The sequence below is a fragment of the Lepisosteus platostomus genome, chromosome 3 (assembly GCF_059453375.1).
Source record: "Lepisosteus platostomus isolate fLepPlt1 chromosome 3, fLepPlt1.hap1, whole genome shotgun sequence".
Taxonomy (NCBI): domain Eukaryota; kingdom Metazoa; phylum Chordata; class Actinopteri; order Semionotiformes; family Lepisosteidae; genus Lepisosteus; species Lepisosteus platostomus.
The window spans coordinates 49,487,164-49,501,600 of record NC_142613.1 but is presented as its reverse complement, the minus strand read 5'-3'; the positions used below and the strand labels follow the sequence as shown (position 1 = coordinate 49,501,600).

The 14,437-nt window shown below is 35.7% G+C and overlaps 1 protein-coding gene across 5 annotated transcripts in view; it reads right to left on the bottom strand.

Moving 5' to 3' along the window:
* Positions 1-443: 443 nt before the first annotated feature.
* The window catches only part of ube3d (ubiquitin protein ligase E3D), a 42,147-nt gene continuing 28,153 nt past the window's right edge, over positions 444-14,437 (bottom strand). For all 5 annotated transcript variants that reach the window (XM_088625898.1, XM_088625901.1, XM_088625903.1 and 2 more), the window contains 2 exons: positions 13,509-13,647; positions 444-644 (listed from right to left, as the gene is read on the bottom strand). In XM_088625898.1, the coding sequence (XP_088482024.1) occupies positions 624-644; positions 13,509-13,647 (160 nt within the window). In that variant the 3' untranslated portion in view covers positions 444-623. The remainder of the gene's footprint in view (positions 645-13,508; positions 13,648-14,437) is intronic.

Here is a 14,437-nt window from a genome sequence, read left to right as displayed (position 1 = left end):
TTACAACTGCATTTACTTGAAAACTCATATTCCACTGTACAACCATAACAGTTAAAACACAGGACTGGTACATTTTATCCTCTGGCATCAGGTATTTGTCTTTTGCATCTGGTGTGTATTTTTCACTGGAAACTGTACTGTAAAATTAAATAAATTAAAAATATTAAACAAATGTCAAAATTGAATACATTTAATTAGAGTAATGAACAATCATATGTACATATCATATGTGTTTTGCCCACATTCACTTATATTTACTTGCTAAAGTCAACGTGCATTAATGACTGAACAAACATCATATCCATTTAACTCTATGTTGCTTTTGGAGAAGTCCTTGTTACTAACTCATGAAATGATGGTACTGCCTTTTCTGTTTGTCTTCAATTGTTCTCAAAACAAACAGCTTTCAAATTGGCATTTTAAAAAAACATCTCAAGCAACAGAAAGGTTAAGAACAATTTATTAAGATTTGTTAATGTCAGATTTACAAATGGTTGCATGATTTTTTCCAGTCTAGATGTGTTTTATGCTCATCTCATAACAACGTACAAATGCTTGTGGCGGAAAGATACTGATATTGTAGCTGTCACCTGTCTGTACTTTGCACTTCTGACCCAGGGTCTTCATAATCTCATAAATGCCACCTGTAAAACATAAATTAAGAAGGCTGTGATGAATATACACCATATAACACTTCTGTACATTTGATTCTTCAGAGTCAAAGAATAATTGTTAATAAACTATGAATTAAGACAGTGGTGGCATTACAAATAAGCTATTATGTCTTTAATAGGAACTACGTATGAGATGCATGGAGCCAGCTTTGGTAGAGAAACTGAAATCACATTTAGAATTACTTTGTTATAAGTGTCATATTACCATTGCAGTTATGTTATAATATCTGACTCATAAACTGAGATGATTATTTATATCTTAAAAATCAATTTACCAGTGTATTCACAATTAAATAGCTACAAATGGAGGGTTACAAAAATGTAGAAAATCAGGTAATGACCAAGTGACTTAGTCAATAACTAAATTACATTTTCATAGCCCCCAGGACTGCTCCAAGAATATACTGTTTGAGTGGTATAATAAGAAGTATGTGAATTCTTTATTCTGTGGCACAGCTTTGGTGAAGAGAATAATTCAGGCGCGCTTGGTTAAACAAATATTTATTAACAATCACAATGCAAATACTACAATACACAAAACAAACACACAACACACACGTTTCTTCATGTACAGGTTTATAGAGAAGGCATTTAAGAGACCCAGGTCCAGAAAACCCTAGATTCGTACCAAGTATTCTGCTCTTAAATAATGTCTACCAAGGCCAAAGATAAGCAACCATATTCTAAACTAACAGCTTTTAAGTTCAACCTTTTTTCAAACCCAACACCCAGGCCCTGGTGTGAGTGTCTGTATGTGCCCTGGGATGAATTAGCATCCCGTCCAGGATGTAACCTGCCCCGCATGCCTTGCTTGCTGGGTTAGACCCTGTATTGAATAAGTAGTTATGGAAAGTCATGTGATGATGATTTATGTAGTGTCATAAATGTCATCTGTTCTGGTAAAAAAGGCATTGTCAGGGCATATTGTTCAATAACTGTCACAAATAAATGAGCAACCACTGTATTTATACCCTATCCAACTAAAGGGATAAAAGAGATTTATCAAGTTTTGCTGGAACAAAGTCACTTAACTTCTTAGCCACTTCCATGTCAATGCAACTATTGACTAAGGAGAGCATCAGTAGATGTACTGTCTACAAGAAGCATCACGCACAAGGAGAAGTGGTTAAACGTTTTTATATATAAAGATTTTATATTTCCCCTAACTGAAGCTCCTCTGAAAATGCTCTAGTGTTCCTGTAATGCTCACTCTCACAGTGACTCTTTTAGTCCCTTATCATACTATATCACTTACAGGCAGTGTTGAGTGAATTATTCCATGACATCACAAACGGGGGAAGCAGCAGCATAGATGAAGATTTAATTTAATAAATGGTTATGTTTATGTTTACTGCCTGTTGTGTTTGGCACAGTTTAGAGCCCCTACTGTGGGAGAGATGGGATTTAAAGATGGTGGATAATACAGTTTGATTGAAGTTCACAGTTTAAAATCTGTAAAACTAATAGTAATAAGTGAGAAGATTTGCACCTGTGGATCCAGTCCCAAAAATCTTTTGCAAGTGAGCTCCAGAGATCCTATCACCCACATGCAGGCTTATAGTGGGAACATAAAGAACACCAGAATCATTGGACTGCAGGCTGAATTTAGAAGTATCAACAGATACAAGATCTGCCAAATACAGGGGAACCAATCCATTCATAGCCTAGAACTTCACCACATGTATCCTAAAATCAATACATAATTTGACCAGAAAGAGCACAGATTCCAGAAGAAAATCTACCAGGAAGCCGGTGCAAGGAGTCAAGGACAGGAGTGATGTGATCAACTGCGCATTCTAGCTGCCGGACATGTCTGAAACTAGTCAAGTGCAGTTTTATAGACTACTTTAAATTTAATTATAAGTGCCTTATGTTTTCAATATTTTATTGATATACAGATCCTATAGGAAGTCTACACACCCTTTCCAAACACATTTTGCCTGAAATCACGAAACATTAAATCATGTATTTTACCTTTATTTACACAACATCCAAGATAAAAACATGTTCAAGCATTCTGAAAAGTGACTACAAGTGAGAACCTAGAAAAATGGATTGGGTAAGTCTACATACCCCTCAGTTAGTACTTGGCAGAAGCACCTTTTGCTTGAATTATTGCCAAAATTATGTATGGATAGATCTCTAACAACACAGCACACCTGCATGTGCTGAAATTTGCCCTTTCCTCATTACAGACCTACATCTCAGTCAGATTGAGAGGGGACTGTTGATGGACTGCAGCCTTCAAGTCATTCCACGTATTTTATTTTATGTTATATTGTTTTAAGTGCATAACTTACAACTTACGTAACTAAGTTATTACTTTCTTATAACTATGGTATACTGCCGTCCTCAATAGACTAATAATAGACATTCTCCCCCCTCTTGTACAATGGTCACTTATTGCTGTGGCACAGTTAGATAAGCCATACATATAATATACTGCTTTTTATCTCAAAAGATCACACAGCACTTAACATATAGGAGTTTACACAATGATTTAACAACCAGGTGCAGAAGTGAGAAACAGTTGGATTAAGAAGGAACTTTTACGAAAGACAGATTGTACAAGACTACTGCAAACACAGCATGTTTCCATGACCCGATAGCAGTAATGACCAAAATAAATGTGGTATTGTCAGACATATCTAATTATGAGATCAGTGGACCATGCAATTGAATCTAACAAAATATGGAAAGTAGTCTAGCACAGCTGTATATAAAATCTGCTCTTTAATATCTTAAATGCAATCAGTAAACACAGAGGAAGACTGAACAGAGTAATGATCAGAGATTACAAAATGGACAATATTCAATATCACAATATTCAGATCAGAGACAGAATATTAATACATACTGAAATACTGATTATTACTACTACCACAATCATTAACACCCACATTATTCACTAACATTTCATTTTAAATTAAGCACTACCCTTGCTACCTGAGCATATTTTATTTGGACAAGGTCGGGTGAAGAATTCACAGTTTCAAAACTGGGTATTCATACACCCTGCAGCAATAAGGCACAGTGCCCTGCTCTGACATCTCAATGACCTAATCAGAGCATGTATCTGACCTTGGGGAATGGTATTTCATGCTCTAATGAGCTCCTGCTCAGCCTCTGCTAGTGTCTGCGGTTGCCTTCAGAGAGTTCAGTCCATTATTAATGGTAATATCAGACTCACACTCATTTTAGTGAACGTAAAACACACAACAAGTGCAATTTATTTGAATCCTGGAAAACTGTTACATTAGGAATGCAGAAATCAGAAGATTTAAGTATACATCTTTAGAATGTACTAGTTTATGTTTCGATAAGCACTGGCTTCTTGTTTTTTAGGAGAGCAAAGCAAAATAAATCATTTTATTTTACAGATTATTTTCCTAATCAATGTTCAATTTAAACTGCTGAACACAACCTTCTGTCTAAACTTTTTTCAAGTCAGGTAAGGGGCACTGGCAAGGCGACATCATGTGAAAACAGCGATTCCAAATTCGCTGGAATTAGTAAAGTGAAGTAAAGTTGGAACAGACATTTACATTTATACTATATTACATTCTAATAATATTAAATAATTATAATGGAAAAGAAGACTCAGATGGTTAAGGTATGAAAAAATTTAGCAGGTGAGGCTAGATTTCAGTGCAAGGCAATTTTGTTTGATAACAAAGAAGAAAGTAGGGAGAATATTGAACATCCTCAAGGGGAAAATTATCAGAAAATAACATGGTCACTGTTTCACTTGTGTTCATGAAGGTGAAACAGATATCTCCTTTGAGGACAACAAACAGTTAAAAAGTTGAGAAAGCAAAGCAAACAGCATATGGAGGATAGCTCTGGCACATCACGAGAGCACAAAACACAATTTCTTTACGCCAACTATTTAAGCCAATGTTTAGCTTCCTTAAACCCCTTCCAAGAAACTTATCTTTGATGCATATAGCCAGATATTTCTTATTACTGCACTTGGCAAGGCAAAGTTAATATGCTTTGAAACAATATAAAATGCCTTTTAGATTACTACATGTGAAAACATTACAAAAATGTAAAAAACCTTGATACGACTCAGACGAACACCTCTAGAAAGCGTTTGATATGCAGTTCTCAGGTCACCTCTTCATAGCTGCTCAGAGACTTTTTACTGTTTCACTTTTTACAAATGTTCACCGATAAATTACAAAAAAGATTAAACTGTTTCAAAATGCATAGCCATTCCAGGAATACCAAATAACCAAATAACCAATCACTTCTGAACTGCAATGAAGTTGACTGCAGTGTGAAAATAAATATAAAATGTTCATACTATGCTTAGCACATAAGAAGGGTGTTTATTGAATTGATTGATATGTACATGATTTGCATCCTCAACTTTGTTTGCATTAGGACCATTGATTTACACCCTAAACCTCCTTTATGTGAAGCTATAAAACATTATTCCTGGATGATGAATCAGTTTCTTAATAGATTTCATAAATATATTTAATATTTCCTAAGTTACCTTTTTTCATACAAAACTTTGCATGGTGCAAAATGATATAATGAAAAATAAACTGCAGTGAAACAGTGTCAAAGAAAAACCACACGTGAACTGGCCCTCATTGGAGTACAAATGCAGTATGGCATGAACCTAATTGTTAGTCTGAAAAAAACCCATAAATCGAGTCTTTTTTCTTCATATATATTCCGTATATGAGTGTTGATATGATATTGCATTGATAGAAATCTGCCTGATTTGTGATCGAGACCCCCTATAGTTGTCGATTATTCTGACCTCTCCCGATTACTTTCCAGTTCTCTCTCCAACCCCATTTCTGCCTCTATCCTGTCTTCTTCTCTCTAGGCTCCCTCTCCTAGCAGAATGTCAGTCCCATCTCATTGCCAGCTGCTCAACCTCCCTTGACTGTCTGCAGCAAAGCTGGTTACCGGCCACCATTGCCTCCTGCCACCTCCAGGAGACTTCTGAAAAGTGATCTGTGTGTCTGCATCTATCTTCCCCTCACCCTCACTTAACAAGCTATTAGCTCCAAAACCGCAAAACAAGATGCCTCCAAATAAACCTTTTTGTAATCAAGTCTTCTTTTGCTCTTAATTTACTGCTCTTTGACTAAAATTCAACTCATCTAATTATACACATTAACTACTGCACAATGCTCCAGTATTATCTCAGTTTACTACAATGCTTTTATCACATCATTTATTGTAATGCAATCTGCTTTTTATCTTGCTCTATGTAAAATCCAAAGCCAACAATTAAGCATCAATTTTTCTTCTAATTGTACAATGAAATTTATAATTTAAACCTATACTGTAAAATGCATCTACATCCTGTATCTTAATACCTTGACTCCGAGTCATTCCGTAAACATCCCCTAGTACTAGGAATGCTTTAAATGACAATATGTTTTAATATTTTGTAGGCCTTCCAAATGCTCTATAATATCCAGGAGTTATTACATGGCAAGCTATATTTTCAAGTCCCATTTTTAAGAGCAATGATGAATGTTGAAATGTATTTATGTTTCTGCAAAGTGAACTATACCAAGGGGAAAGAGCTAAGATACAGCTCCCAGGGGCTCTTCTAGTTTACAACTGGAAAACAAAGATTAAATGCTCCCAGTGCACAGACCATGTCCGAAAATAGGGTTGAAGAGGCCAGTTCCATAAAAGCATATATCTCTGTAGATATACATAGGTTGTAGGATTTAAAATATTCCTCCATAGTATGGGGAAAAATAACATCTTCAGAGCTTTGCTAGTGAACTGCAGAAAGTGATCTGACTTTAACCGTCAGCACTCAGAAACAGTGCAAATGGTCCTTCAAAATATGAAATAGTTTTGTTTTTAGTTCAGTAGAAAAATATCACCAACATTTAAAATCATCACTATTCAAAGTATTGCAAACTATAAAAATTCCACACACAATACCTGTAATAGAAGGCTATATATCTGCCAAGTTTTATTCATAAGGGAGTTACATAACAATTACAAAATTAAAAATATATACATATATAAGTAATGCATAAAAACATGTTTTTAAATATACATTAAGAATTGACAGTTACATTTCTCAATTCCAGACTAAAAAGATTCAGTTCCTTTAGCTTGTCATTATGGGATATTTCTTTAAACTGTTTAATGTATCTCATTGCTCATCTACAGAGTCCACAGCAGCAATTTCCCACCTTTTATCCTACCCCATATTGTCTAAAATATGTAATGATGTGTCAACATAAAAACCTATATACCTAAGTCTTTTTAATAAGTAGCCTTTTCTAATCTACTGTCAACTTTGTATATATAGCTTGTTTGGGCTACCTGCATATAAAACCCTAACACTTGTCGACATGAAACCTCATTTGCCAGATGTTTGCTCAGTTTTGAATTTTATCTAAGTCTTTTTGAATTTGAAATACTAATTTAATTTGAATTTAATAAGAACTACCTCATATTATAATTAAAATCACCTTCAACCAGACAGACAAAATGTTTTTTTCTCATTATTCATCAATCAAAATAAACAGATGAAAGTTACTATAGTATATATTCACAATATAAATCATAAGCCAAAAATAGTAAAATAACCAAAGGGACAATATTACTTAAAAGAAAAATAAGAACATGAACACCAGTTCCATTATTTCTCCAGTAGTGCCCAAACTGTGACTTATCATTCCATATCTTAATTAAAAATGGTAACAAAATCATTGTCAAGACATGGTATACAGTACTGTTGTCTGGTTAACACTGGGCTGTAGTTACTAAATGTGTTGTCTGCTTTTTGTTTTTGCACTGACATTGCAGAGCTATCACAAACTACAATCCATACAAAACAATAATAAAGCACGTAACCTAAGCTCCCTGTACGAATGTATGGGTGTATCAGCAGGAACATCTGGCTCCTCACACAATTTACTTCATTACTTGTTTAGCAAGCACAACCCTAAAACGTAACGTAGCTTTAAAACTAATGGTGTTCAACAGACTAAATGTGCCACATGGAGTACAGCTACCGATACAAAGTGTAGATATTACACAATATTGGTTCTACAGCTATAATAATGTTGTCTAAAACAGAACACTAAATCTGCAAAACATACAAAGTTGGTATCCACACTACCTATAATGTCACCAAATTAAATGGAAACCTCTGTTTGTCCTCCAAAGATACTAACAGCAGTGGACAGTTCAACATCAAGGCAATTAGGCAACAGAGGGCTTATTGTGATGAGGTATTTTATCACTGGAATCTGTAGTGTTATAGCACTGCAGCTTCTACATTTGGTGCATTATCTTTTTACATATACAGAGCAGCATTAAAATCTAAACAGACACTATTGGTTCCAATTGCCATCTGCTGCAGACTCAGAGTATATTTTAAGCAGTCTACTGAAAATGTTTCCAACACTTATGTTCACTTTTGAATGATCACACATATTGAGGGAGTTCAATTTAACCATTACTATGATATCCAATATTTTTTTGAGTGAATTACAGAACTGCTTGAATGAATAGTCTTTTGGAGAGGTTACTAATCAACAGTATGTTTCCACAGCTGCATGAAAAATTATTCGTCCCAAAAAGTGTGGTGGTGGAGCATCCTACTGTATATGCACTGTGCATAACAGCTGATGCTACACCTATTCTGTCTTGTCTATCTAATTAAATGGATAGTCTTATGAAGTATGTGGGAAAATGCACACAGCAGGATTAGAGAAAACCAGTGAGATGTTAGCATGAGTTGCTGGCCTGCTAAGAGATTACTGAAAAGTAATGCAAGCTGGCATCTTTACACATGCTGGGAAACAGGATTATTATTGTAGTGCAAAATATATGATTGCATGAAACAGAATTTAAATTCCAAAACAATATCTGTACAGTAAAATCAGAACAGAAGAATACAGGAAATGGAAATTCAGGTCATCTACACTAGTAGATAAAATATTATTGCCTTAATTCTTAATGGGATAATGCTGGAAAGGCTCTTCAGTCTACGATGGGGGTCACTGTATTTCATCAAGGCACAATTAATACTGAGAATTACTTCAGATTCAAAGGTTAAAGCTGACTATTCACTACTGATTACAGAATGTTAATGAGAGAATCTTCTAAAGCAGTGCTGCTCAATCCTGGTCCTTTACTGTATATCCCCAGTGTCTTCTTGTCTTTGCTTCAGGCAAGGTCTTAACTACATTACAATTCATTTCAATTTTCTATTTGAGCTATTTTAAATTTGCTTTCAGCTCTTTAAAAGCTGGTAATCGTAATTGGTATGAAACCTGTGCTAATTAGTGAGTTTCAGGACTGCCCCAATTCAGGTGTGCTAGCTGAAATATAACCAAGTGGACACTGACCCACAGTGGGAGATGTCTGATGCAGTGTCATTACCTCATGTGTCTGTTCACCATCAGCTGATTACCTATTAAGAGCTGTTTAGTCAGAAATAAGAAGGCAAAGTTGAGAACAGACTGTTCCAACAATCATTTAGGACATAGGTAGTATCCATTGAATGGAGAGACACCCGAAGAAGGCTCCACAGCCGAAATGCTGTGTTTCTTTCCTTTGCTTTTCAGCATGGAATAAACCTTTACTTGTTCCACCGAATGTAGAATTGCTAATGCAGTAATCATCCATATAAAAAGGTTAAAAAACTGAACCAATGAATTACAGGCCAATTCATGTCTGACTTCTATTACGTGTAAGGTAATGGAAACAATCATAAGACTTAGAAAATCACTAATGGTTTTCCCCAGTTGTATACAGGCCAGATAGATGTGTGAACGCTGACAAACGTTACACAAGAATCCATATTGAAATACCGTTTCATAGTAGTACACAGCAGGATCATTTACCAGCTAGCGGCCGCCATGGAACATAGTTGCAAGGTTCTCCAGTCTCATGCACCGGCCGTCAGTCTCAAACTTTGTAACCAAATCTCATGGTCTCACTCCTTGATCTGAAACTGGTTTGGTTCATTTGCATTTGCAAGTATAGGTTAATTAAGAAAATGGAAGTGATGAATGTAACATTTTGAAATTGTCGTGAAAACTCAAGATTCTGTTATCAACCAGTGTTTCTTCTTGAACATGAATAAGATCGTGTCCTTCCTGTGTTCACATGGCTTTTCTCTCCAGTCCAAAGACATAGTGGTAGTGTAACGAACAGTTCTTTCCGGACCCTTTGCGGACGACACAATCCGAAGAAGTGGGGAAACACTGGGGAAACGTCATGCAGGAATACGGGGCTGAAGACAGGGGGGCGTGTCGAAGGTGCGCTGGTGCACGGGGGAGGTGTGGCCGAGGCGAACAATCCAAAAGAGAAGTCCTTAGAGAGAATCCAAACAAATGGGTAAGTCCAAAACCAGGAGATCCATCAGAACGCGGAATTAAAACACGAAGGCCGGGTCGGAACCGGCGGACAGGGAACGGGAACGGGAACCGAGGTTAAAACCTTAACGGGACCAGGTGCTTCCAGGTCCTGGACTCGCACGGTGCGGAAACCAGATGCAGAGCCCGGATGAGCGTCAGCGCCTGGCTTTTAAGGTGGGCAGGGAATAGGAATCAGGTGCAGAGAATAAATTCTCAAGTGAAAGGGCTGGAGCACCCTTAAGGAGGGGGGACTATAATCGTGACAGGTAGGTTAGTTGGCTTCTGTAAAATTTTCCCTGGTGTGAGTGTGTGCGTGTTTGTGTCTATCTGTGCCCTACGATGGACTGATGTCACCGTCTTGGATGAACCATGCCTTGCACCCAATGCTTCCCTGGATAGGCGCTAGGCCACCATGACCCTGAATTGGATAAAGCAGTTAGAAGATGGATGTAGTAGTTCAGGTGGGTAGCTGCGTCAGCATGCATAGGCTGCAAAGGAACAAGTAATAGGTTTATTCCATGCTGAAAAAAAAAAGAAAGAAAACACAACGTTTCGGCCGTGGAGCCTTCTTCAGGTGTGTCAGAAGATGGATGGATTTATTGAAATACTCTTTCCCATAGTAAGAGTTCTCACTATTACTTTCTACTGGCAAAATTTTTCCTGAAAGATTACTATGAGGCACAAATGGCTCTTGGTAAGGTATATTTTAATAATGTATAGCCTTTGATTGAAATACTTGATAAACTGAAGCCAGGTCAGGCTATCTAAATGCCAAAAATAAAGGCTTTACCAATGCTTGTAGCTACTGAACCATGCAATGGAGGTGTCCTTTACTGCTAAACATACTGCAGATTTTATTTGAGTATTGTTCATATTTTTAATTTGAATACCTTGAACACTTTCCAAAAGCAGCAGCTTGTAAAGTACAATGAATCACATCATTAAAAATTCTAAAACCTGTTCTAAGAAAACAATATAATAAGGGTTCGGCTCATTTTTCTCATGTGGTAGTTTAATAGCTGAAGTGACCTCGAAAAGTGTTGACGACAATGTCACAACTTGTGTTATTAGTTTGTTAGTTTTCACCAGTGTATATGTAAGCCATCCATTGTACAGCAAGTTACAAGTAACATATGCATGCTAGAATATTTCATTACTTTATGTCTATGCTTATCACGTGGAAAAATATGCTGTCATTAAACAGCAATTCCTGAGCATGTCTGGTTGAGAAAAAAGCTTCACATGTAAGCTGGTAATTAAGTATGAAAAACATTTTAGTTCACTATGAGTAACTGTTTTAGGTTTTCTTTAATGTTTCATATTTTACTGCAGTTTATATGAAAGCGTCAAAGCTATTTTCTCTTTAGGTTGCAGCACTGAAGCTTACATAATTGTATGTAAGCCTGTTAAGGCTTAGTCAAGAAGCTCTTGAAATGTGTAAAATACAGCTTATCACTATTTACAATATCTTTTTGTTTGTCACCATTATAGAATGCTCTGAAAACGTATTCCGCACCTTTCCATAATGTCTCATTTTGTTTAATCACAAACAATACACAATTTTAAGTGAATGTTTTCACTTGAACTAAACATTTTTCTAAGTGAAAAAAAGGTAACAGTCACCAACAACTGCCAACAAAAATCTAAATTTCAATATGTTTATTGCAAAAGTATTCACCACTCTTGAGTCAATACTTGATGGAAGCACCTTACAACTGTGAGTGTGTTTGGTTAAGTTTCTACCAATTTTACATACTGGGAGGTGACCAATCTTCCACTATGCACCACTCAAAGACAATCATTTTCTTCTTGGTAAGCCACTCAGTGTAGCTCTGGCCATGAGCTTTGAATCCATGAATACATTTGCAAGATACTGTATATATTCATCACTTTGAAGCGCTTCACTATGAGTTTTTCTTTTTAGTAACATTCATTATATCAGGTCGAAAATGTGTGGTCTCATAAAGCTGTGGACTTTAAGACAAAATTGTTTTAATAAAATCTTGGGACACAAGAAATGGTACTATATCACTGGGTTTAGATACCCTTCATGTTTTGCAGTAGTTGTAAGACACCTTATTCCCACAGTTCTTAGGGAACCTTCTATCCATTGATTTCTTTGAGAAAGCCCTCTGAGCTGACTTTGTCAATGCCAGGATTTTGAAAACCCCTCATCATATCCCCTCGTCATCCTCTCTGTTCAGAACTGAAAAGGTGAATTTCCTTCAGAGCGTCAGTATAGGACATTCCCTTAATCCCTAAAAAGTACCTTCTCTGGACTGATTCCATAGGAGCAGTGTCTTCTCTATAATATGTTAATTAACCATAATGGAAGATAGATGGCTTAAAAAGACCTTCCTTCACCATTTTCATAACATTTACATGAGATTATTGATTAGTAAGCATTATAAATCTAAAAAAAATAACACACCTAATCCATACAGCAGAGGGGATGTATTTTAAAACATTTCAACCACAGCAATAACAAATCAAATCCAAACAGTAACTGTGAGTTTGCTAGTGTTTTAGCAGAAATGCTTTGACTCCAGTGTGAAAGTAACATTCAACAAGGCACAGATCAATACAGTCAAGTCAATTTTTACCAAGGATTCATTTGTAAATTCCCTTCAGGACAGAAAAATTCACCTAAGCAGCAGTTTGCAGGTGCAGAATAATTATTGTATTTGGTGAAAGCAGAGATGTCCTCAGGTGATGTGTAGAGAAAAAAATGAAATAGGTCTGCTACTTAGTAAAGAATCAGGAGACATTTTATCATTTTGCAAAATGGGTTTTTAAATTGACAGTTGAATGAAAGCTTATGGTTAATTAACACCACTTATAAATATTTGAAAAGAATATTTTTTCAGAGAAACCGTAAAGACATATAATAATATAGAGATTGCATTCCTGAAAATGTCTAACGGTTAGATAGACATAAACCCAAATTAAGTTGCAATTTTAAGGAAGAGAAGTCATTTCTATAATACAACACCTGAGATGTCTTTTCATGGGTATGCAGTTAATTGCAATCACTATGCCTCCACCTTTCTGAACATAATGACAGGTTATGAACATAAAAGGCAGTAAGTTTCTAATTACCTTTAAACCGTACTATGAGTTGAGGATAAGAATAAAAAAAGCATAGGGATGTCAGCACGAAAACACATTAATAGCTGAAACTGCACAAAAAACAGCCAATTTTATTTGGCACCTCATTAACTGTGTCTTAAACACTGATATACAAGACCTAAAAATATACTGTCATCACATTTTTAAACATGCTGTATATAACACATGAAAATACCTTTGCACAGCAGATTATTATTTTTAAACTGAGACAAGAAAAAAATAACAAAAATAACAATTTATTTCTATTCTTATTATAATAGTACTTAACGAATAGTATTCATTAAAAAAGGGCATACAGATGCAATACTGGCGCACATAGTGTATGGTCACTTACCTTGAAGATATTCATTGTGCGCATTGAAAATGGGAGAGTTTCATTGCTGGCTGATAGTAGTTGCATCACATCATGACAGGTCTTCACAGGCAGGGTTAAAGGATGTACACCAATATCTTTATCCCAGGCATCTATAACTCTGCAATGAACATGTTATACTGGATGTATACGTGTGCTGTTAATGAAATTTAGAACATATTCTGCACAGTAGAAATAAATACTACCAACATGTCTCTGAGGCTTTTTCATAAGACAATCTTAATTACATCTTCTGCATTTCAATGTTTTATTTGAAAAAAATAGTGTACTGTTTATACAGTACATATATGTATAGTAAAAATCATTGTATAGGAATTCCTTCATATACTTTGAGTCCACCTCAAAACATTTTTGAAAAACACATAATTATGTTACATATTCAAATATATTTCCAATTCCCAATAAGAGGCATAACGGCATTAAGAAATGGTCACATACATGAAGATTGTAGGGGACTCACAGCCTGTGATAAGGCAGGCATGGTTGCTTAACCATATAAAAAAGGACACAGCTCCTTTTAACACAACAAAACACCTGGGGAATTATCTGTTTATAGGTTTCATATTTAATAAAAATCTAAGACACAGGGAAACGTGGAGTAGAGATTGTGAAATTGCTGTCCTATTGATAAATGTTCTAGCTTCATAGACTAAATCTCCATTATCTAATATTCCTGAACCTTAATTGTACTTTCTATATTCCTTATAAAGGTTAACAGACACCTTAATCAATGCCTTTCTGTGAGGATAATCTGACAAAGCAAGTGAAAATCAAATTCTTTACTCAAAATATTAACATTTCCCTTGGTTCTACATCACTAACCCTCATTTTTGTTAATTACAGTGCTGCTGGAAACAAATCTGAAAAAAAAAAAATCAATTGACCTGCAA